Raw genomic sequence first — 23,865 nt, 5'->3', positions numbered from 1 at the left:
GCTCAATGGTTTGACACTGCAACATGACGCCATCATCTACAAATGTGTCTGGCCACATTTTTAGCTACCTTGGGATGCATGAGGCCTAAGGTTAGGCACACGAGAAGCACTCTTATATTGCAAGTGCTATTTTTCGTTTCTATAAATTATACTTTTTTTTAACTTGAATGCATCAGGTTATTTTGGATTTATTGCACCTTTCTCATGGATTTTGTCCTTTGCTTTCATTTAATTTGTGAGACTTTTTTTTAAAAAAAAAAATTGGTTTCTAGGCTGCTCCTCAACTTGCCATGTAGCTGAAGCTGGCCTTGAACTCTTGATCCTCTTGCCTTCACCTCCCAAATGGTGGCCCAGCTTGTTTGCTAGACACGCCGGTTTTTCATCTACACCTAATGATTAAAGTCTGGTCCTTTTGCTTTTCCTAAGGTGTGTGGTTCATTTGAACTGTCTGCCACTCAATATCATCCCATCTGAGGACTATTCTTAGTAGTCGTATGTTTGCCTTTTCAGGGCCTGATGACACAGTTTCCAGCTGTGCATGGTGGCATGCATCTGTAGCATTAGTAAATTGGAAGGCTGACATGAGAGAGATCAACTGGGTCAAGAGCAAGCCTGGGCAAAAGGCTGGAGTGGTGGAGAAGGTCTGTACCCCCAGCTATCCTTCATTCTACGTCTTTACATGAGAATATGTGCTGCATGGCTGGAAATGACTAATGTACTGTTGGATAACGTAAATCGTTGCATGTCGAAGTCTGTAACTGCCAGGTTAATCCCAACACTGGGGGGGGGGGGCAGATGTAGGTAGATTTCTGTTGAGTTCAAGGTCAGGCTGGCCTAACCCTGAGTCTATATAACCAGGGCTATGTAAAAAGACAGTTTCAAAAATAAACAAAAAGAGGCGTGTGTCTACTCCTTGTAGTGTTTCTTGTTTCTTCCCATCCACTGATGGCTCCTGCTGCAACCAGCACAGGGAAGTGAGTCCTACCTGGACCTCGTGACTCATCCTTGTTCAACTCTGCCCCTAGTTCAGCAAATACTACCACCCAGTCCTACTAGTACCCTCTCCCAAGCACCGTTCAAACCCATCCTGCTCCTTACAAGCCACTAGTCCAAATTCTCCACATTTTTCCCCTGAAAGTAGAGAGTCTCTCCCCAGTGGCTGAGGCTCATGTATGATGGAGGCCTCTCCAGAATTTCCTCTCCTCCTTCCTGGATGCAGAACACTGCCTCCCTATTCCCCTGTGCGAATCTGACCTCTTTCTGGTCCCTTTCTGAACTTGATACACAGGAGCTCACATGTATTCAGTCCCTTCAAGGCCATCCCTTCAAGGCAGTGCTGTAGCAAGAAGTCCTCAGCTCTCTGAGGGCAGTGCTGTCCTAGCTACGTCTGACCCTTGGGACTTGTCATAGTAACCAATATAGAATAAATGGTCAGCTAATGACCCACTATATTCTTTTTCTGTTTCATGTGAACCAACCATAGACTTTTGTAAGAAGGTGAATGTTAAGAATGGCGGGGGCACGAGAATGTTAGAGTTAAGGTTTAATTTGGGTTCAAAGGATATTTTAAGGTGGTCCGTGTGCGCAATAAACCCTTAACAAGGCCTGGGGCAGAAAGCCTCATTAAAAAAAATGCTAGAATTCAAAATATTCAAATTTCTCTGTGAGATCTGATCGTGTCGGAAGGCTGCTGCACAGTCCGTTCTTGGCTCCGTGGCCACAAGCCGAGGTGACAGCTTTTCGTCACCCCGAGAAAGGAGATCTGTCTTGAGCCATCTACTTCCTTCTGTGCTACTGGCCCTGTCCCATACAGCATCCTCACTGTTTTCCGAATGAAGCTTGTCTCCCGAGTCCAAACCCCTGCCCTGCCCCTGCCACCCCCAACTTCACACTCTCGGGACACAGAGTCCTCTCGCCTCCCCTAACTGGTTCCCAATAATTTAATGATTGGGTTTCACACCACTGGCTGAGCGCCCCATCTGGTTGACAGGGTGCTCTTGGTGTTGAGCCCTGAGGTCTGGCAGCCTCCTCTTCTCTGGCTCTCTCTGGCCCAGTGGGCTGACCGATAGAGCCCTTGTCTCTCCCCTGTGGATGCTGGCCCAGCCCAGGAGGGAGTTCCTCCCTGCCATTCCTCTTCCCTTAGCTTTGGCGAGATCACACTGGCTGGCCCACAGAAGGGGATATGAAGTTAACTTTCTCAGTAAATCTTCCCTCTGGACTCTTCAAGATAGAACAATCATTTGTTCCCATAGATAAGCCGTGAATCCAAATGCTTAAAAAATTGAAACCAGATTAATAAAGCCACAGCAGCTGCCAGTATCTTAGAATTCTAGGTGGAGCTTCGCCCCTGGAAGGTCTTAAGGCTTTGGGAAAATAGGAACGCCTAAGCTGGGAACTCGTACCAAATAAAATATTAGTTTAGCCTGTAGAATATGTGTGTGCTCTTGTTTAGTTTCAGGTCAATAATTTTAATTACTGTCTTTCAGTTAACAGTTCAAATATTAGAGGGAGAAAACCAGATACTGTCTCCTTGGCACACACAAAACCTTCACAGCTTTAAATTAGTAGAAAAAGCAACATTGAGAGCAGAGAATGTAACACTGTAACCACAGACAACTCTACAACAGGACCCACAACCGAATATTAATTAAATCAAATAATTGCTGAGCACACACTAATTGAACAAATTGCCTACTGTCTCTGTGCTCTTGGGTTATTTGGACCCAGGGCTATTTAGTGGACATTTTCTAATCTGTGCTGGGAGCACCCACGAGTTGTTTGGGTGGACACAACTCAATACAGACCTCAGAGCCCTGACTTCCTTTTGCAGGAGGGTGTGTCTCCTGGCCCTGGACCCTGGGCTGCCAGACATCAGGGCAGGTGGGATGATTTCACCAGCTGAAGAAACAGTAAATGACTTGTCTCAGGCTGTGCCCCAGAAAATGGCTGTCACCAAGTCTCAGGTTTCATGTGAGGAGAACTAGGGGCAGTGTAGGGCAGTATAGAGCAGTGTAGGAAGCAGAATCAAGGCCTTGTCAAGACACTCATGTTCCGACCCTTGAATCTGCAACTGAGGTACCTCACTTGCAGAGGTATATGGGAAAGTGGGTACTCAGTTGACTTAAATAAAGATAATATCCTGGATTACCTGGGTAGCCTTGTAATGACAAGGCCCCTCGGCTGAGGATAATGGGGGCCTGGGAATAAGAATCAGAGTGGAGTGAACGGGCAAAGGCTCTACCTTGCTATGACTAAAGTAGGGGAAAGGCCAAGGGGTAGGGGTGGGCACCCCTCACCTAGGAAAAAATGCAGAGTTTCTCTGCAGGGCTCCAAAGAGGAGTCAGTTCCGCTAACACCTTAGTTCAGAAAGTTCATCTCCGCCTCCCTGAAGCTCAAGAGCTTTGGTTTTGACTGTAGGGGCTGAAGTTTGCATTTCAAAATCATTACAAGTATTCCTGGATAAATATTACAGCACTAACAAATCAACAAATCAACCAAATGGTCTACTTTACTTCAATCATTTTTCATGCTATTGTCCTAGAACACTGTATTGTGCAAATAAAACTTGCATGGTGGACTATAGTAAAATTGCATAATTTTGTATTTTATTTCATATTATAAATGCTTCTTCCACTGTATTATTTCCCATAATTATAAGTGCTGCTTGACATTTCACCAGACTGATTTCTAATAATTAAAAAAATTGTTTCTTTTTGCTGGGCATCCATTTCCTTTCAGTGTAATTAATGCTTGATGGTGAGTATTGATTGCTATAGTGAACATCGCTGGTGTGATGGTAAGTGTTGTCAACTTGACAGAATTTAGGATTTCCTGGGAGCTGGGCCTCGGGGCATGCCTACGTTAAATGAGGGGTGAGTACCCACCAGAGCAGATGGCCTTGTCCCTGGGTAAGGTCCTGGCCTGCATAAGTGGTGAAAAGAGGCCGAGCAGCAGTAAGCACTCACTGCTGTGCTCCTGATTATGGATGGGATGTCATGTGGCCTGCCGCTTCAGGTTCCTGCTGTCTTGTCTTCCCCGAAATGTGGGACTGTACTTGTGTACTGTGGCAGAAAAAGACCCTTACATTGATAATTGTCAGGGTCTTTTACCCTAGCAACAGGAAAATAAAGAAGGAACTGGGTACGTGCAACTTTCCTTCTCTTAGAAGATTTTATTACAATCAAATCACATGGATCTAGGGCATAAATACCTGTGTTTCCATGGTGATCAACAAATTGCTTCCTCACGCTGTCATGTGAAAGGCCGGGGATGTAGCTTAGGGTTAGAGTGCTTGCTTGCTCAGCACGCAGGAGGTGCTAGGTCTGATTTCCACAAGTGAAGATCAAGACGTTGTGTCAATTTATCAAGCCACCAGCAGTGTACACGTACACACGGCCAGCCTTGTTAGTGTTGGTGGTTAACTTTCAAAATTGTTGTCTTAATGTCTTCAAGTGTGCTAGGAATGGTTTCTGATGAGCAAAGAGACAGGAGATGCTCATTTCGGGCTTTTATATTTATTGTGACACATAGGAGATGCTTGTCTTTGGGTTTTTATATTTATTCTGATGCATGAAAGTAACTTGAATTACAAAATCTCAAAAAAATCTCAAAAAAAATGAAAATCTACCCAATTCAACCATTAACATTAGGAATCATGGCACAAAGGAGTTAGTGGTGACTTAACCAGTTTAATACATTCATTGTGGAGAAAATCAATCTGAGGAATCCTGAAGTCATGCTGGAGAACCTCCTCATGATGACCCTCCTCTAGATAGCTTCTGGCTGGGGTTGGTCACCTGAAAGGTCAACTACATGTTTGGAGGGTGAGATTTCAGTAATCATGAGCTCCAGGGAGTGGGAGTTAAGTGAAGGACTGAAGCTGGTCAACAAGGATTGAATTAGCCAGGTCTGTATCAGGTCACAGAAGGAAGCAAGGAGTTACCACTTGCTGTGTGCAAACAGGTTAATGGCTTTGCACATGCAAAGAGAGAGGGGACAGTAACTTGCTCTTGATGCTGACCTAAGGGAATAGGACCGTACAGAATGGTGTACCAAGACCTGGCTGCTGACAGATTCACACATGCTTCCCTTCGGTCTTGCTTTGATCTCCATCCTAACTTCTCTCAGTGAACATCTTTGTCTTCCGTTGCTTCTCAAGATGCTGCTGTGTCCCGCTCAAGGCCTGGGTGTGGTACAGACTGGGTGCTGGCACTTTCCCGATGACCAACAGAACTGGGAGACTCCAAAGTCCATGGTGCACGAGTCACTTAGGGTATGGTTTGAACAAGTCATTTTTGGAGATCCCAGTGCCTTATTGGTGCATCCTCATGTGGTGGAAGAAGCAAAGAGCTTACCCTGAGTCTCCTTCCAGGGCTCCATGATCTGGTCACCTCTCTAAAACCTCCTAATACCATTTGGGAGTGGTGGTTTAAAGCCATGATTTGTGAGGGAAAACAGAGTTATTCAGATTATAGAAGAGGGGACGATGATAAATGGGGTCTCTCTCATTCTCATTTGATCTGCTCCTTCCAAGGAGCCTGGACTGCTGGATCATCCAGGAAACATGACACCACAAATTGCTTTAAATTTCAGAGGGCCATTCCCACTGGGCTTCATTCCTTCACTTTATTCAGGGGATGAATAACAAAGCTGTAGAACAGCCATGCCACAGAATACTGTTTGGCAACAAAAAGGAATTGTCTGCTGCCACACATGACATGAATGAGTCATCAGAGCATTAATTACATGGTGAAAAGGCCAATGCCACAAAGTCACATATTGTATGATTCAACTGCTTATCACTAAAATGACAAGATTTTGGAAATGGACTTAAAACTTATTGAGTTGGAAACAGCAGCTGACATGAGCAACCAATCACATTACAGAAAACCGCAAAGAGCTGAGTGACACCTTCAAGCTCACTGAGACTCAGTATCTCTGTTAGATGCCGGAGCAGCATGAGAATGTGGTGTCACACGACTATAACCCAACATTTGGGATGTGGACAGGAGGTCTGCAAGCTCCAGGCCAGTCTGGGCTATATAGTGAGACCCTGTGTCAACCCAATGAAGAGTTACCAACCTGATGGTATATCCAGGCTTTTCATATTGCAATGCAATGTGGTCATCTACAAAGTTCACTCACAAGAACTGTGCAATTGAGTTACCTCTTAACACACACACACACACACACACACACACACACACACACACACACACGCACGCGCGCGCGCACACACACACCTTATAATACTTTTAAGTAAGTTTATAATTTTGTATTAGCCACATTCATAGTTATCCTTTAACAAATATGACACATGGGCCATGGGCTGGACACCCCTGACATAATTCAGTCCCAGCAACTGACTCTGCCTAGAGAACCTTGCGGTAGCCATTTGAGGCTGAATGATAGCCGTTCAGAAGGCAGACACAGTCACTGTACAAAGCTTTCAGACCCATCTTCCTTGACTGCTCTGAGAAGCATCTCAGAGACATAAGTGTAATCTTAACAATGCATGGTTGACCTTCCTATCTAGACAGAGCATACTAACAAAGATCTCAGAGTCCAAGCCAAGAAAGTTAGGGGTCTGCTTGATTGTTTAGGACTAAAGCAATTTAAATCAATTTCCATTCTGTAATTGGGAGTAAAGTATCTTGAAGATAAAAGTTCTGTGACCTTTTCATCATGGTCATTATTAGTATTGTTAAAAAAAAAACACCCCAATTGGTGCTGGCCAAGATTTCTCTGAAATATGAGTCATGAATAAATTACATAAAAGAGTTTTGAAGATAAAAGCTGGAGATGTAGCTCAGTGGTAGAGTGCCTGCTTAGTAAGCCCTGGATTTAATCTCCAGTACCTCCCCCTCCACGCACACCACACTGAAGATAAAAACAATAGCACACGAGGTAAGGTGCGACATCAAGCCTTAAGCTGCACACTGGTTCCTTCTTTCCATGGCTGCTTTTCTTGAGTGTTGAGGACAGCAGCCATTGTCTCTCATTGCAGCAACTGGTAGTTGTCAAAGTCACAGACTTTGTGTTGGGTGATGGAATCTAAACAGAGGAAAAAAAAAAAGGTAGCTTGATGGTTAAGACAGCTGGTTACAACACAAGTAATTTTCTTTATGTTTTACAAAATGATAGTTTAAACATCTTAAATGTTTCAGAATTACTCACAGACCCATTGGATTTTAAAAGTAAAATGAAATAAAGTAAAGCAAAATAATTATTTTACAGAGAGAGCTAGGTGGCTGGTCAGCACGGTGTGCTACAGTTGGCCACAATCCCTCTGTCATGGCTGGGATGTGTAATGGTCCACAGGCTGGAGATGAAAGCTCAGTTCCCAACCAGTGGTGTTGGCAACTTTACCAGGTGGAGCCCAGCAGATCAAGTGGGTGTCTGAGGGGGGTCTTCAGTTAGATCTTGCCCTGGTACCTTCTCCTCTCTCCCTGTGCTTCCCAGCTGCCATAGGCTGCTTTGCTCTGCAGGACACACCCCTAATCATGATGCTTTGCCCACCCACGGCCCCAAAATAGTAGAACCAGCCAACAATGCACTGAGATTGCTGAACTGAGGGCTACAATACATCCTCTCATGGCATTTTCCTCAGGATTTTCGTCATAGGAATTGAAATTTTGACTAATATACTATAATTGTCAATACTAAGAAGCTTACTACTCACAAGTGTCTTCTTATTATAAAAATAAAAAAGGAACACAGCTGACTGTCGGTACTCACTGGCTGACAAGCTTAATCACAATGATTACAGCATCTCCCATTACAATTGCACAGTAGTTAGATGATGGTATTTGAAGGGCCCTGAAGAGTGATGCTAATGAAAGATGGATGGACAGCTATGAAGGCTGTGTGGAACAGGGGAGAAAGGAGTTCCTTCTAGAAATAAAGAAAAAAAAAATAAAGGGAAAGCGGAAGAAATAAAAAAGCTCATCTTAGTTTGGGCTTAAAGTGTCTGAGAATTTCCCGGTTGCCTTCCTCTATAGATACCCTTCCATATAAAAATGTGAGCTGGAGAGGGGTTCCCTGGTGGGCTTCAGAGGGAGGAACAAATTGACTAGCACTTGATGCACATATATGCAATTGTGAACACACGCACATTATTATGTATAGGTAAGACAACTCCTGTCAGTATGGGAACACCATTTAGTTTACTGTACAATGGTGAAGTAGCCCTTATGGTTTATACCTTCATCTGAGCTTGTCATGACGCATGCTGCACTATGATTTTGTTGTTGTGTCTTTTGCTTTTTGTCTTTTTTTGTACACACTTTTGCCATGTAAAAGCCGTTGTCTTCTTTATGTGTTTACATTATATTGACGTTTGGTTTTGTACCTAGGTTTTGAGCCACAGATGAAGATATGCTCTCTGTACCCGGTCTATAAAGTAATTCAGCCATATTTCCATCCAGGTTGTAAGAGCTCTTTGGACTCCAGTTTCACACATGTAATCTTACTGGATCATTTATAAGGCCAGGAAAAACAAAAACAATTTGTTAAAAGAATGCCTCTCCCTACTTAATATGAAAATTCAATACAATCAGAAACTTTCAAGTTTTATAAAAAAAGGAAATTAATGTATTGACTCTAACATAGGAATACAGATTTGAAAAGGAGAACCCGGTGATAAAAAGGACTGAATTGTTGTAATTACAGCAGTAAAGTCCAATGCGTTAGCACAGAACAAATAGAACATTGCAGGAAAATGCGAAATGAACCCATAAAAAGGAGGCGAGTGAAAGGGGGCAAAGAGACAGGTCAGACAAATGACCAACCCTGTTTCCCCAATCCTTCACAAAGTGAGGAAACTACAGGCAGAGGACAGCTCTGGACAGTAAGAAAACCATTAGTCTTCAGCTTTTTGAAACAGGCTTTTATGTAGTCCAGGTTGTACACGAACCCAATACTCCTGCCTCCTCATCTGCACTGTGCCACCAGTACACAGCTGGGAAGTTTAAGCAGGAAAGACGCAGATGTGCTTGAAATTGAGGCAACGGCTCTCCCTCTGTCTCATTCCTACTCTCCCTAGCTCTTTTCTTCTTAAAACAAAAACAAAATCTCTAACTCCCACACCCACCATGCTCTTTAATAGGTCCTGGCACACATCTAGGGCAAGCCACAATTTTCTAACCACACTTCTGTGTGGTCTTATGGTTAATGTATGGAACCAACATGCTGCCAACATTAATGTTTTATGGCGTGGAGGACAAATATATTTAACTAAAACTTGGTAGCTAGTGGCTGATGACATTGTGCCAGCTCAAGAGCATTGGGGACTAGGCTTTATCGTTGCTTATCAAAGGTCCGGAAGAAAGCTCAGTGGCCACATGCACAAACTCATTAAGTTAGGCATCCCCTCTTCTTCACTGTGGGATGAGCATTACCTAGTCTCTGGGGGTTGTATGTATGGCAAGAACTTCACCCTTCAACACTAGGGGCTCAGATTGTGGATTCCCCTGTCTTGATGCATCTTAGTTAGGGTGATGAAACACCGTGACTAAAAGCAACATGGTGAGGAAAGGGTTTATTTGGCTTACATTTCCACATCACTATTCGTTATTGAAGGAAGTCAGGACAGGAAACTCGAGCATGACAGGAACCTCCAGGCAGGAGCTGGTGCAGAAGCCATGGAAGGGTGCTGCTTGCTGGTTTGCTCCTTATTGGCTTGCTCTGCCTGCTTTCTTCTAGAACCCAGGACCACTAGCCCAGGGATAGCTCCACCCACAATGGGCTAGATCCTCCCCCATCAATCACTAAGAAAATGCCCAACAGACTTGCCTATAGTCTGGTCTTATGGAGGCATTTTGTGAACTGGGATTTCCTCCTCTTAGATGACTAATTTGAGGCAGGCTGACATAAAAACTAGTCAGCACAATCTTCAAAGCACTCCACTCTCCAGTGATAAACCTAGTGCTACCCCCAGCATAATTATCACAGGTTGACCTCCGTTCTGTTGAGAGCCAATGGAGCAGGTCTCTCCTGCTGTCTGGTCATCCCACAGGCTGAGCCAAACTTGGCTCTTTCAGCATGGCTCCCCAAAACTTGCTTATTCAGACTTTCCTTGTGGCTGTTCTGGACACTCAGAATTCAAGTCTAGGGGTGACTACCATTCTTCATTTCTCCTATATCCTGTCAGCAACAGCCACTGATGTCAATTAGATTTAATGTGATGACAACATGCCTGCATGGGTATCAACCTAGCACCCCTAACCACCCTTGTTGATCAGCTGAGCATCCGGGGGCCAGCATCACTTAACATGCATCACAGCCTCCCTCCCCTATGGAGCTCTTTCCCACTTGCATTTCACAACACCCACACCTCTAGGCCTTGAATGGGCAGCTGGTTTCTCGGGCCTCATTCCCCTCCTTTGGTCTTTTCTTCCTTTCAGTCACCCCAGGCTGACTGCTTCTCCTGACTGAAGCACCTTGCACCCCCAGGCCAGGGCACAAGTCTCTCTAGCCCCTCTTATTCAGTCCTTGGCTCCAAAGCAGCTCTCGGCAAGGACTTTCCCCACCCTGCTTCATTCCTGCACCCCATCTTCTGCCAGTATCTACCAGTACTGTTGTTTAAATCTGTTTTCTGTCTTTCTTAAGAGTGTAAGTCTCACAGGGGCAATGACTGTGTCTTTCTTGTCAGTATTACATATATAGTGCCTAAGAACATGTTCAGCCCACAAGCAGTGCAAAATAAGTATCTTTTCAGGATATAATAAGTGAGACTTGATTCTATGTGTATGTGTGCCGTGCACACTCGAGGCAGCTGACATTGACTGGCAACTCGACAGGTTGATAATCACCTAGGAGACAAGCCTCTGGGCATATCTGTGAAGAAGTTTCTCGATTAGATTAACTGAAGTGGGAAGACCCACCCAAACTGTGAAAAGCACCATTCCATGAGCTCAGGTCCTCGACTGAGTAGGAGAAAGTGAGCTGAGCAGCAGCCCTTGTCTCTGATTCCTGACTGGGATGAAATGTGCCCGGTGCCTCTTGCCCTGCCTTCCTGACTCCCACCATGATGTATTTCATTCTCAACTGTGAACAAGAATAAACTCTCCCTTCCCCCTTAAGTTGCTGCTGTCAGATATTTTCTCAGAGCAAAGAGACAAGTAACTAATTCTTTTTCATGATGGAAAATGCTTGGTCTAAGGCACTTCCTTTCAGCTCCAGTACTGCCCAGAGCTACCCTTAACCTGGCATCTGTCTGAGGGTACACAGAGGACTTAACCACGGGCAAGACAGTCTGCCCTTGCCTCTCACTCACAGGGCTTCTCCTTGCTGTCCTGGACATCGAAATAAAATGATTTATCATAAGGCCATACCCATGCATCCTACTATTTTCTCTATTTTATAATCATCACAGGTTCTGCTATTGATCTCAGTGGTGGATTTGGTGATGTTCAACTTCGCTGACTTAGTTGTGGCAGTTTCTTGTTTCTATGTATCTATGTTTCTATGTAAAGATGGTTTTCTCTCATCCTTTAAGCCCCCCACCCCTTTTTCCATTTACTTGACTGGCTACCCCAGAATACTGTGGAAAGGGTCATAGCATTGCTGTGGTTCTTATACCTGACTTGAGTCTTATGCTAAGGTTCTCACTATTAAATAACTTGCCATAGTTATTTCTTCACAGATAACATGGACAGGTTAAGAAGATTCCTGTCTGCTCCTGGAACTTGAGGCATTTTGCCATGGGTGGATGCTCAATTATCTTTCATGCTTTTAAACACGACTGGGAAAAATAACAGATGAAGAAAAACCATGTTACTCATTTTTCTCACATTCTTAGGCTGATACTTGGTTATGTGCATTTTATTTTTAGCACACCACTACATTGGATTTACTAAGATTTCATTTTAGGTTTTTGATATCCATGTTGACAAAATGAGTGATTAGATTAAGATCAATAGCCTTGGAAAACAGGGTGTGTAACTCCCTTCTTTAGTTCTGCAATGGTTTGTCACTTTTGGTAAAACCTATTACTAAAATTGTATAGAGGAGATATCATTTTTATAAGCTATACAAACTACAGATTTACCATTTTAGTTATTTTGACTACACACTTCAATGGCAGTAAAAGTATGTTCACAATACTGTGCAATTACCAGCACTTCTGAATTTCAAGAACTTCCTCATGATCCCAAACCAAATCTCCGTACCCAGTAAACAGTAACTTGCCACTCCTATACTCCCTGCCGTCGCTTCTGGCAACCCTGATCACATGTTCTGTCTCTGTGCCAGAGATATCACGAGCCTGGGTTTGTCTTTCTGTGCCTGGCTTATTCCACTGGGCATAATGTCCATGAGGAGCAGGTATCAGGCTCTCCTTTTGCAGGCAGGAGACAGCACACCATGCTTACACCCTGTATTCGCCTTGCTGTCGTCTGTCAACTGATACTTAGGGTTGCTTCCACCTTTTTGCTACTGTGAATAATGCTGCTATAATTATAGATATACACATCCTGCGAGACTCATCATTCATATTTGGGGTGGGATATATACATATCCCAGCAGTGGAGCTGTTAGGTCATAGTAACTCGACACAGTGTTTTCCTTAGTGGCCACAGTACTTACATTTCCCTTAGTACACAAGGGTTCTAATTACCCATATTTCTAACTTCTGGTGTGTGTGGGAGTGTAGTACCCATCATAATGGGTGTGGGGTTCTGATTCACATTTCCCCAGTGGTTAGTTTTGTTGACCACTTTGTCACGAACTTATTATACATTTGGATTTTTTTCACATTCATTGTCCCATTTCTTAACACTGATCTTACTATTTTTTTTTTTTTTTTTGAATCACAGGAGGCTTATGCACACTCTTTCTGAAAGTCTGTCATTTTGACATAGTCTCATTTATCTGCTTTTACTTCTGCTGCCTCCCTTCAGGGCTGATGAAGAGTGCCCACCTCTTTTCTGTCCACTCTCTAGTCCGTGAGGTGGTGGTGAGGATTCATCTTGCAGAGCCCCAGCCCTAGTGGCACAAGCTTGTCCTTCTCCTGGACCATGGAGAAGGGCAGAGATCTGGCCATTGACCGACTTCATGCACATCTTCACGCCATTCTGAAGATGGCTTTCCTCGACTGGGCATACTCCAGGTGCTGTAAACCTTTAAAGGCTCCGTAGATTTCCCACACAGTTGGCTCAGATAGCCTCTGTTCATTTTCTCATGTTTCTGTGACAGATAAGCCTCTGAAGCATAGGTCTGATGTTCTGATGGCGTCCCCCCCCCTCCTCCTGCAGCAGTTTGGTGGATGGTGGGAGACACTCCCTGATTTCTTTTCACTCTTTCTAATACCCAATTTGTTTATGTTTTCTGTTTCCTGATTCAGTTTTGGCATCTTATTTTCAAATTTGTCAGCACAAATTTGCTCATCACATTGCCTTTACTGTCAAACATCCCTACTGTGTGTGTAATGGTCTCTAGGTTCATGTCAAACATCCCTACTGTGTGTGTAATGGTCTCCAGGTTAATCTGCAGTACTGTTCACTGACTGCTTTGCCTTCCTTTTTCAGTATTGAGCATTTTTGCCATTAGAAGATCGGGCTTCACTACTGCTCAGCTTCATGGTCTTCTCTGCTTTGTTTTGTTAATGTCTGGCAACGCCACTACTGTTTTCTCCTTTTTCCTCCTTTTGTGCTTCAAGATTATCTTACTGATGCTCATTTTCAAGCACTGATGTTTGAGAAAAAAAAAAAACTGACTGAAGATTAAAACAACATAACTTCATCCAACTACTGTTTTCCATGCTCGAAAGCTGGGGAGGTGTATTGTCTTTCGCTCTGGGGTGGAACAGCTCAGCCTCAGTCCTGTTTGCAGAATACTGCAGTACACAATTGGAAGTCTATCAATTAGCAGTCTTACAATCCAAAGAAACTTTCACTACAGTACAAAAGAGAAAGATGCGGAACTGGAAATCAGGTGGTTGGGCTGGTTTCTAAGAGTTCTTTGTAATCCCCCTATGACTTCCACAGGGGATCTCAGGAGTCAGTGAATTATAGTAACTCAGGCTGCGATCAGAGAGGACTCCAGGCAGGGTGGGGCAAACAGCATTCAACTACTTTCTCACAGTTCTGCATTGATGTCTGAGGTCAAGGTCAAGGTTGAGGTCTCTTCCTTGGCTGGTTGATGCTCTGGCTCCCTGCATCCTCCCATGGTCTTTTCCCTGTGCATGCACTCCCCTTTCTTAAAAGAGAAACCATCCAATTGGATTAACATCCTACCTTTATGAGCACTTAACCTTTTATCCTCTTTCAGGGTCTTATCTCCAAATACATTCTAAGTTCCCTGCAGGCTTTATCTCAACCACTTGGACCTCATCACTTGAGGTTCTCGGGTGTTTAACATTAACTGCCTAGCAGGCAACTGCATTGAAAAAGGAGCCAAAGCCTAAGGTATTCCACGGTCACAAGAAAACTACCTTTCAGCTCTAACCCAGAGAACATCAGTTAACCAAGCCAGTGAGCAAAGACAGGCTAAGTGATCAGCAACATCCCATTAGGTCAACCTCTGAAGTCCCTTTTAGATGTGGGAGCCATGGGGAAGCTGTTACACACTGGGGGCCTTGCTCAGGAGGAGGGCTGCTGCTGGGCTTTGTGAACCTCTAATCTATAGCAAGGTTTAGAGAGTCGAGTGTCACATCACAAATGCTGAGCACAACCATGCTGATGGCGATGGTGAATTCCCAAATGAGCACATACGTTTCTTCTGATGTATATAAAAGGCTGTTGTGCTGACATCATTTCTGCTCGGAGCTGAAGACACAGATGCCTTGTTGGTTCTGAGGTGGCGTTGTGTGCTGAAGGAGGCTGAAGGAACTGGCTTGAGTTGAATAAGGGCAGCCTGGCTGGCCAGGAAAATTCAAGGACAATCATCTGGACGATTGGGAGAGCTTAGGGACTTTTCCTGAGTCCATTATTTCCATATATTTCCCAAACCAAAGCTAAGACCACGTCAGCAGCCAACTTACAGAATCCTATCAACTATATGTTGGCACACACATCAGCTTTTGATGTAAAATTACAAAATTCTACTGCTTAGCTTTTAATCATGTATATTTTGGTAGTTACTTTCCCTCAGTGTGACTGGTGGACTGCTGGGCCTGGATTCCTGGGCAAGGATAAATTAAGCACATGGGAAGAGAAGGGTAGAGGGAGCGGGAGGTGGCACCAAGGGGCAGACAGGATTCTCATTCTTCTGGTTTCTTTTCTGGACCCTTAGCCTTCTGTAACTAGTTCTTATCTATGTAATTGGGATATGGGACAAGGTGAGCTTGACCAACCCTCATGTGTCCATTTAATTATGAATCCCCAGGGAACATGGTGTCTAGATTAGCCTTGTTTCACAGAAAGCCAGTTAATGTGCTTAGCTAGTCAGCCAGTGGGGGATACAATGAACATCCAGGCCAGCATGGGAAGGCCCCCAAGCTATCAGGGACCTTTTTCCTGAAAGCTCTGACATGGGGCAACTGTCAAGCCAAATGCTCTTTGTAAGCTTTGCGGAAATTATGTCAGGGCTAAACTTTCTTTTTCTGGTAGCTCTGTGGAGAACACTACACTATCTCCCCACAATAGCATAAATGTTTTCCCCACAATAGCATAAATGTATGTCTTATCTCTTGAATGCAGCCCAGACAATTAAGAGGAGGCGGAGACTGGGACCAGTCTCATGAGAAAGGCCAAACCCATATTATTTGATACCATCGAAGGGAGGGGATGGCGTGACCAAGAATGACCACAGCACCAAGTCACACGTCTTGACAGCTCCTGGTGCAGAGCTCTGCCTGCCTCTTTCTCACCAGTCAGGGTCCTTAGACCTTTGAGGATCTTTGAGATATGAAATGGGAACTATAGGTCGTGGCAGTGCCGACGAGACTCCAACAATTAGACAGCAGTTTTAAATCACACCCACATTACTGACATTAGGACAGGTAGTGCCTGGTTCCTGCTACCAGGAACTTGATGTTTGTTCTCTTGTTGATTTTCATGTATATTCAAGTACCCACAAGGGTGTTCTTGCTCAAAAATCCCCATTTCTCCTTCTGGTTGAATGATTCATGGAGAATGTTGGCCCAAGTACAGTGCTGTTTCAGGGAAAATGGGCTCTAGGGAGTGAAGAGGGAACACAGATTCCTTGTAAGGCAGCCTGGCATCTGACACCCTCTGTGGAGAGCATGAGTAAGGCGAGGATTAAATGGCTCCTGTTGAATTCCACAGGGTGACATTCTGCACTCCTTCATGTCCTATGTCAGCAGCGCACAGTGGCTGGGAAGGCAGGATGCTCAATGCTAACAGTTCACCAGACTCAAGGCTGGAAGAAATTTGCAGAAGAATCACTCACGTTCTTTGAGGCACTTCTCTGAAGTTTCACACAAAACTCATCACTTATAAGAATAAATATAAAGCTATCAACCAAACAACTACAGCACATTCAATCCCGAAATTTTCGTTTTGGATGGCAACTAACAAATTTGAAAGGGGATAGAAAAAGCTTTTAAAACTTTGTTTTTTTCAAGACAGGGTTTCTCTGTGTAGCCCCGGCTGTCCTGGAACTAGATCTGCCTACCTCTGCCTCCCGAATGCTGGGATTAAAGGTGTGCGCCACCCTGCCTGGCCTTTTAACACTTTTAAATAAACATTTTATCCAAACTACTCTCAAGCCTCCCCTTGGCCCAAACTCCTACCGCCTATTCCAGTTGAAATAAACTTGATTAATAAATACTGAATATTGTCTTTCATAACTTATCACAAAATAATTTTCCTTTTAAACCAATGCTTTAAGAGTTCCTGTTAATCTTAGTATTTTTTTTTTTTCTATTTACTCATTTATTCTAAAGCTGGGGACTGAGCCTTCACCCATGGCAGGCACATGCACTTCCATCAAGCTCTATCTCCACTCCCTTTTAGTATGTTTTGAGAATACACTATCTGCGCTCTTTCTCCTCTTCTCCCTTTCACTCCTCAGAATGACCCTAGGGCCTTGTACAAGGTAGACACGCATTCAATCACTGAGCCTAATCCACCAGCCTGAGAATAAAATGTTCTCTAGAGAAATGTTTATAATAATACAAGTTTTGGGGAGTAAGAGCCTTCAAGGGACACACGTCACTTTGTTATGGCGCTGGGATGACAGTTCCATGCACACAGGGACGTTGTCGCTCAGAAATCCTGGGAAGGCCAACCACAGCACACACTATGTCACACGCTCTTGTGCTGTCTCCTTTGGCCACTGCACGAGGTGAAGAGGAAAAGACCACGCCAGTGCGGAGCCTGGAGGGGCCAGCAAGCATAGGACTCAGCTGTGCTTGATGCACAGATGTGGAGGCCATGCCTCTGTTATGTGTGTACTACGGCAGCTGTTGGGTTATAATTTAATTCAGAAAGAGAAAAATGAGCTAGCTAGTGTTTGAAAGATACATGGCTCAGGCTGCAAGACTTGGTGTGTTTGAGGGGTACCCACAAGCCATGGGGACTCATCTTACTCAGGCAGGCCTGAAGCACACACAATACCCGGATGCTGCCAAGGGCAGAGGAGCTAGTGTAATCAATGACAGGTCAGCAACAGGACGTCAATTAGGGGAAGGAAAGAAGCAGAAATGAGGGTCCCTGAGCCAGCCCTGGCATGCAGAGAATGTTTCGGGGCCTTGGGTAGATGCAAGCAGGTAGGCAGTCATCTCCTAAAATCCCAGCCAGAGACAACCGACAAACAACCGGAAGAGCTTAGCCTGGCTCAGACAGTGACTGCACAGGACGCAGGAGCAACAGGAAGGACCGTCAGTCACCCAGCCTGGAAATAACAGGAGTATGGGCTCAGTCTGGGGCCCTGAGCAGCAACAATTCCCACACTCAGGAACCGTTAGCTGTTGGTTCAGACTATTGATACCAAGTCATGCACGGACATGTTCTTAAAGTCCAGCTCTGGTCTGCAGGGGTTGTTAATCTGATGCACTTTTCCAAGAAACCAAATGAGAACCCAGCTTCAGAACATGTGATGTCTGAAGGTTCTATTCTTGGCATTCAGAAGAGTAAACAGTGGCTTGGCTTTGGGACTGGAGCTAAAGGGTATTTTTTTTTTTAATAGTTTCTAAGCAAAAGACAAATTGCTCTATAGCAGATAGTAAAAAGTACTTTTGATTGTCTTATTTGAAAATGTACAGTGACAATCATCAATCATTTAAAAGATATTAATAAAATCTATGTGTTTCTCTGTGAATGTAACTTTGGAAAACAAGGTTATCTATTTATCTATTCAAGGAGATTGTCAAGAAGGGAGTGATAGAAGCCAGAACTTTGGGATTTAGAGATGAGGGCGAGATGGGGACGGAGGGCAGAATAAGAAACCCAGGAGGAAGGGAAGCAGGGAGGAGGAGGGGAGGAAGAGGGAGAGAGACGGTCCACACACGGGGAGACAGTTCTGAGGGATCCAGAGAGGACCTTGGCCTCAGGAGAGGAAGGGAGGGACAGGGAAAGAGAGAGGAAAAGAGGGCAGCCAGAAAGAGGAGAGGAGGGGGGGATGGGGGATGGAGGAGGGGAACAGGAGGAGAGGAGTGGGGAGGAGCAGGTGGGGAAGGAGGGGAGGAGAGGAGCAGGTAGAGGAGAGGAGAGGAGGGGGTGAGAAGTAAGGTAAGAATGAGGAAGATGGGGTGGGGAGGAGAGAAAGAGATAGTTGGGCTTTGGTCACAAGAGAGAGGGAGAAACAAACACACACACACACACACACACACAAACACACACACACACACACACACACACACACACACACGCACACACACACACGCACACACACACGCACACACACACATGCACACACACGAGACAGCTCTGAAGGAACCAGGTAAGGACCTGCAAGTGGGGTAACTGTTTTAAAGCTGATTCCTCTCAAAACTCCTATGTTCAAGCCCCAACCTCCAGCCCCTCAGAATATAGATGTATTTGGAGACAGGACCCAGGGAAGACACTAAATTAAAATTAGGTCTCAGGTGGGGTTGAATGAGTCTCACTAGTGTCTTGAAGGAGGAAGTGTGGACTCAAAAAAGGAAGTCACGGGGGAAGGGATGTCACCTATACACTTGGGGGAAAGCCACAGGGAATCTACCTGATCCTACTTTGGCCTAGTCCTTCCAGGTTCTATGATGGTGAAAAAATGATCGTTTCAGTTGCCTGGTCTGCAGGACTTATAGGACTTGGTCCTACCAAACCAATACATCTGTCAACATCTCAGTGATGAAGATTTAAATGTACTCTCCAAGCTGAGTCTGGAGTTCATCCTGTCTGGGATGAGCCCATTGCAGGGTGCTGAGCACAGCATAAAAGGAGGGAAGGAGGAGAAGGATGGGAGAGGAGAGGGAGGGGGAGGGAAAGGGAAAGGGGAGAAGAAGGACACCCCTGGGAAAGCTTACCCCTGGCTGCATGGCCCTTCTCCTCTTAAGAGTTCTGCAATCCTCCAAAGTGGGATAACTGGTGAGGCCTGCCTGTCACCATCATACATGTGGACAGCCTACAGTCAGGTGTCCAGTCTAGTACCTTTTCCTCTCTGGGAATCTCAGGTAGCACCTGCTACAGGTGCCTAACCCAAGCCAGCCAGTGTAGCCTGGTCACTCCGTGCTTACAACTTGAGGCTGAGGTGGCTCTGAGTGAGCTGGTCCTACATGCGCTGAGAGGACAAGGCCCAGTGCAATCTCCTCTCCTTGTGAACTGTCCTTCATCTGGCAGTAAAGGGCAGGTGTGTCTATGACTGTTAGGGAAGATGTCTGGAGGCTGACCTACTAATTTCAGGCCCAGACCACATGGGCATCATCTACTTCTCTTCTTACTACCAGGACCACAAAGTGGTATTCTCCCCTTAAGCTCCTGATGGCCATGGGATCAGCAGGACCCTCCCCTGTCCCTCCTTCTTGTGTTCCATCATCTGGGTTCTTACCTAAGACCCATTTCTCTGACAGGTACTGGATTCTTGCTTCCTTCTTGCCACAGTAGGGTCCAATGATGAGGCTGGCCAGCTGAGGGGTTGGGCTGACTTGGCCACCACACAGGAGTACCAGTTCACACAGCTTGGCTCTTGGGGGGCTGCTGGCTGGTGCAATGAACATCTTCGGCTGATTGGCAAAGAGGGTTCCTTGGTATCGCCGGGTAGATAACTGGCGTTCAAGTCTGCAGACCTGTGGGCAGACAGAAGGAAGTCAGTGGGGGCAGAACTCACTCAGCATGGAGACCAGGTGAACAGTGAAGCTCACTTCTCTTTTCAAAAACAAACTCAAGGTAAGGTTGCTGTATCAGTCAATTTCTGTCAATATGACAATGTATCAGAGACAAACACCATCAGAGAAGAAGGCTTTCTTCTGGCTCATGATTTGTATCTGTGCTAAGCATGGTGGTTGGGAGACCTAGTGCAGAACAGAGCACAATTAGGGGAAAAAGCACACCCCAGTGACCAGCTTCCTCCAACTAGTCCTTACCTCCTAAAAGCCCATTCAGTCATGAACTCACGCATAGATTAATTCTGTGATGAAGCTAACATCTTCCCAATCTAATCACTTCTCAAACAGCATGGCCAGCTGAAGATGAAGACTTCAACACACCAGCCTTTGGGGTCCCACTTTAGATCTAAATCACAAAAACTATCCATTCTTTGGCAAATTTTACATTCCCAAGACTCAAGAAGATGATGATGTGAAAGAACGTTTTTTTCAAAGTGGATAGGGTAAAACTCTAGGAATACAAACGTACAGGAAAAAAATGGGTTGGCTTCTGAATTATCACAATTTTAAAAACAAAGTATTAAAGAGTAACCAAGTACGTCTTTGAGTACTGTTGAAGTAACTTGGAGGACTGTGTTGGTGAGGGCAATACCTACTGCTGGCATTGCCTTTGCCATCATTCAACTCTAGGGGCTCCAAGGCTCCTTGGCAAGTGACTAAGAGACTCTATGACTGCTTCAGATTGACCACCAGGTGAGATGGCAAAGGGATAGACATTCCCCAGAGAGAGCAGGTGTGTGTGTGGGGGAAGGGATCCTGGAAGATGTTTCAAAGAGTCATTACAAAAACAGTTTGGAGGGTGTTTTAGACAATATTTGAGGAAAAGTGTCAGGCTGGAGAGATGGCTCAGCCATTAAAGGCTAGGCTCACAACCAAAAATATCAGACAAAAAGTATGGCAGACAGTGGGAGGCATTTGAGAAACAGACATGTGAACTTGTACTCTCTTGTAGTTCAATACAGTTGTTGTGGCCATCTGCTTGATCCCAACTCCTCTGCAGCTGAATGCTCCTAGCCAATGTGATCTAAGACTAGGTGTAATCGGGAGGATGTTTCCCTCACTATTATAACCCACAGTGCCCTTTGCACTAAATGGTCGTGTCTATGTGTGACACATGCAGTTATTGAGCCCCTGGGACATGATGAAAATGGATAAATGGGAAGATGGCCAAGTCTAGGATCCTGAAGAACCTAAGTCCTGGACCAACCAAACTGAGATACATCCTTCTTTTTTCCTTATACTAGAAAAACAATTCTAAGTGTGTAAGCTACCTGTTTTTTTCTTTTTAACTTTTCCTTTCCAGAAATTAAAGTATCTCAATGATCTTAATTAACTATTAAGGATTTGCTGGGTATTTATTAACCCACTCTAAAATGCTAACACAATGTACACATACACACTTACAATACAATATTTTAAAACAACAACAAATAATCATCATCATCATCATCATCATCATCTAGGTTCCGTGGCACACACATGTAATCCCAACACTTTCAAGGCCAGCCTCGGCTACACAGTGAACTTGAGCCTGCTTCTGCTATGTGTGACCTTGTCTCAAACAACAAACAAACAGAAAGAATGGGATCAAGTTCACTCTCGTACAATATCATAAGCAGCAGGCAGCCTGTTTTTATTTCGGAAGAGGGAAATAAGCCTTCAGCATCCCGGAATGTGGAATTAGTTGCTGATTTCTTTAGTTAGGTTAGTGTTTCCTCACCAAGCATGTACGTTTGCCAGACTCACTTGGGGCGCTGGTGAACAGTGAGAAAGAGAGTTCCTGACTTCAGATTATAATACTAAAGTCAGCAGATTAAAATCTGTCTTTTTGTTTATGTAGTAGGCCTGAAATCAGAGGAGGCACAGTGTTTAAAAAAATCTGATTACTGCCAGCAGATGGTGGTGCATGCCTTTAATCCCAGCACTTCAGAGGCAGAGACAGGCAGATCTCTGTCAGTTCCAGGCCAGCCTGGTCTACAGAGTGAGTTCCAGGACAGCCAGGGCTGTTACACAGAGAAACCCTGTCTCAAAAAACAAAACCAGAAATATCTGTTATTATTCAGAACAATTGAGCCTACCCAGGCACTGACTTTCTGCTGGAAAGAGGATCTTAGTCACTCTTCTCTTTACTTTGACCAAACACTTGACAAGAAGTAATTTAAAGGAGGAAGGTTAGTTTTGTGGCTTGAAGTTCAAGGGGATCATTGCATCATGATGAGAAGACATGGCAGCCGATGGGAAAGGCTTGACGGGGTGTGGGAGGCCCGATGACATTCTACGTGTATGTACTTAAGGACAGGAAAGTGAAGGGGCAGACAGCAGTGGATACTTCTTGCTCTGAGCTCTTCAATCCACACTGCTGGTGGAGGTTAGCTACAGTATGGTGCCAGCTGAGGCCAAAACTGGACATCAGCTTTGCTTTAGAGAATGTTGTCTCTGTGACTGTGTGTTTGTCCTAATCAGATAGGCTACTGATTCACCAAGGTTTAGCTTAGACGCTTCAAATCTGTTTACCTAGAAGTCAGTCACGGCAGACTGTACTGTTGAAGTGGAACAGAATCTCCCAAGCTCTAGCTCCAAGGAATCCTAGCTATTTATCCATGACCAAGAAATAAAACGTGGTGGGGGATGATGGTTCACTCACTGTAGCCAGGGTACTGGATTTCAATCAGCGAGAGAGTGCACTTGCTGAGTCTCTCTGACTCATTGATGGGATACACAGGCCCCTGGTGAGCCACGCATGGGAGAGGAGGTACAGAGCTGCTGTGACCAAATCCTGGTGGCAGCAGACAGTATAAGGGGTCGCAGCTCCAGGAGGATGGCTGAGACCATGTGCTAGCCACAGGACAGTCAGGCTTTGAATCAAAGGGCTGGGCCCCACAGTGCTGGCCTTTCCCACCTCTGCTTCTCACCACTACCAAGTAGACAAATCCACATCCAGGTCAAGTGAAATATTGCCACATCTGAGTCCCCAGACGAGGTTTCCGAGGCCTAACAATAACATGCAGATGCTGGGGGTCAGCCCGACGACTCTTTTGAGAAGCATGGGAAACATAAGCAGGTGGCACCTTCAGTGCATCTTAGATTTTGGTATCGGGACACTTGCCACCTCCCTAACTGGTGAGGAGCTGGTGCTGTCAGCTCTGAGTACACTGGGGTGGGCCTCTAGAACATTCGCATGGCTGTGCAATCACAGGGCAGGTGATTGGTGCCCCCTTTCTCGGGTCAGGACTTCTGAACTCATAATGGGTTCTACTTCATTAGTAACCTGCTTTTCCCCTGTAGCCGGGGCCTGGGGTTTGCTAATGTGGGTCTGCTTTCCCTCTGAAATTCACTCTGCCCATCAAGCCATTTCCTCAAGCATGCTACCAATAAGCTTGGACTTTTCAGATCCCTGCTTAGGATGGCCAGTGCCACACTCATAGAACTGGATATGAAAAATGTCAGTTTCTTGCATGTTAATTTAAAGGGTATGAATTGTACCTTTTCAGCCTTACATTTTATATCCAATTTTTTTTTCCCTTCAAGAACAGTGTGCCTCTTCCTCTGGGCTTATCTAATGGGCTGTACCCTCAAATCCTTCCCACCTGACTTGTCTT

At 44.9% G+C, this 23,865-nt stretch overlaps 1 protein-coding gene across 2 annotated transcripts in view; it reads right to left on the bottom strand.

The window, feature by feature from the left end:
• Positions 1-4,668: 4,668 nt before the first annotated feature.
• Positions 4,669-23,865, bottom strand: part of Mcph1 (microcephalin 1) — a 204,099-nt gene continuing 184,902 nt past the window's right edge. The window contains exons 12-13 of one of the 2 annotated variants that reach the window (XM_059245032.1): positions 19,930-20,167; positions 4,669-7,053 (exon numbers count right to left, since the gene is read on the bottom strand). In XM_059245032.1, the coding sequence (XP_059101015.1) occupies positions 6,998-7,053; positions 19,930-20,167 (294 nt within the window). In that variant the 3' untranslated portion in view covers positions 4,669-6,997. Of the gene's footprint in view, positions 7,054-17,534; positions 17,797-19,929; positions 20,168-23,865 lie in introns of those variants that run through there. The other variant, XM_059245031.1, reaches the window with a different exon arrangement.

The sequence above is a fragment of the Peromyscus eremicus genome, chromosome 17, assembly GCF_949786415.1.
Source record: "Peromyscus eremicus chromosome 17, PerEre_H2_v1, whole genome shotgun sequence".
Taxonomy (NCBI): Eukaryota; Metazoa; Chordata; class Mammalia; order Rodentia; family Cricetidae; genus Peromyscus; species Peromyscus eremicus.
Note: the sequence above shows the minus strand (reverse complement) of the source record. Positions and strands in the feature narration are given on the sequence as shown.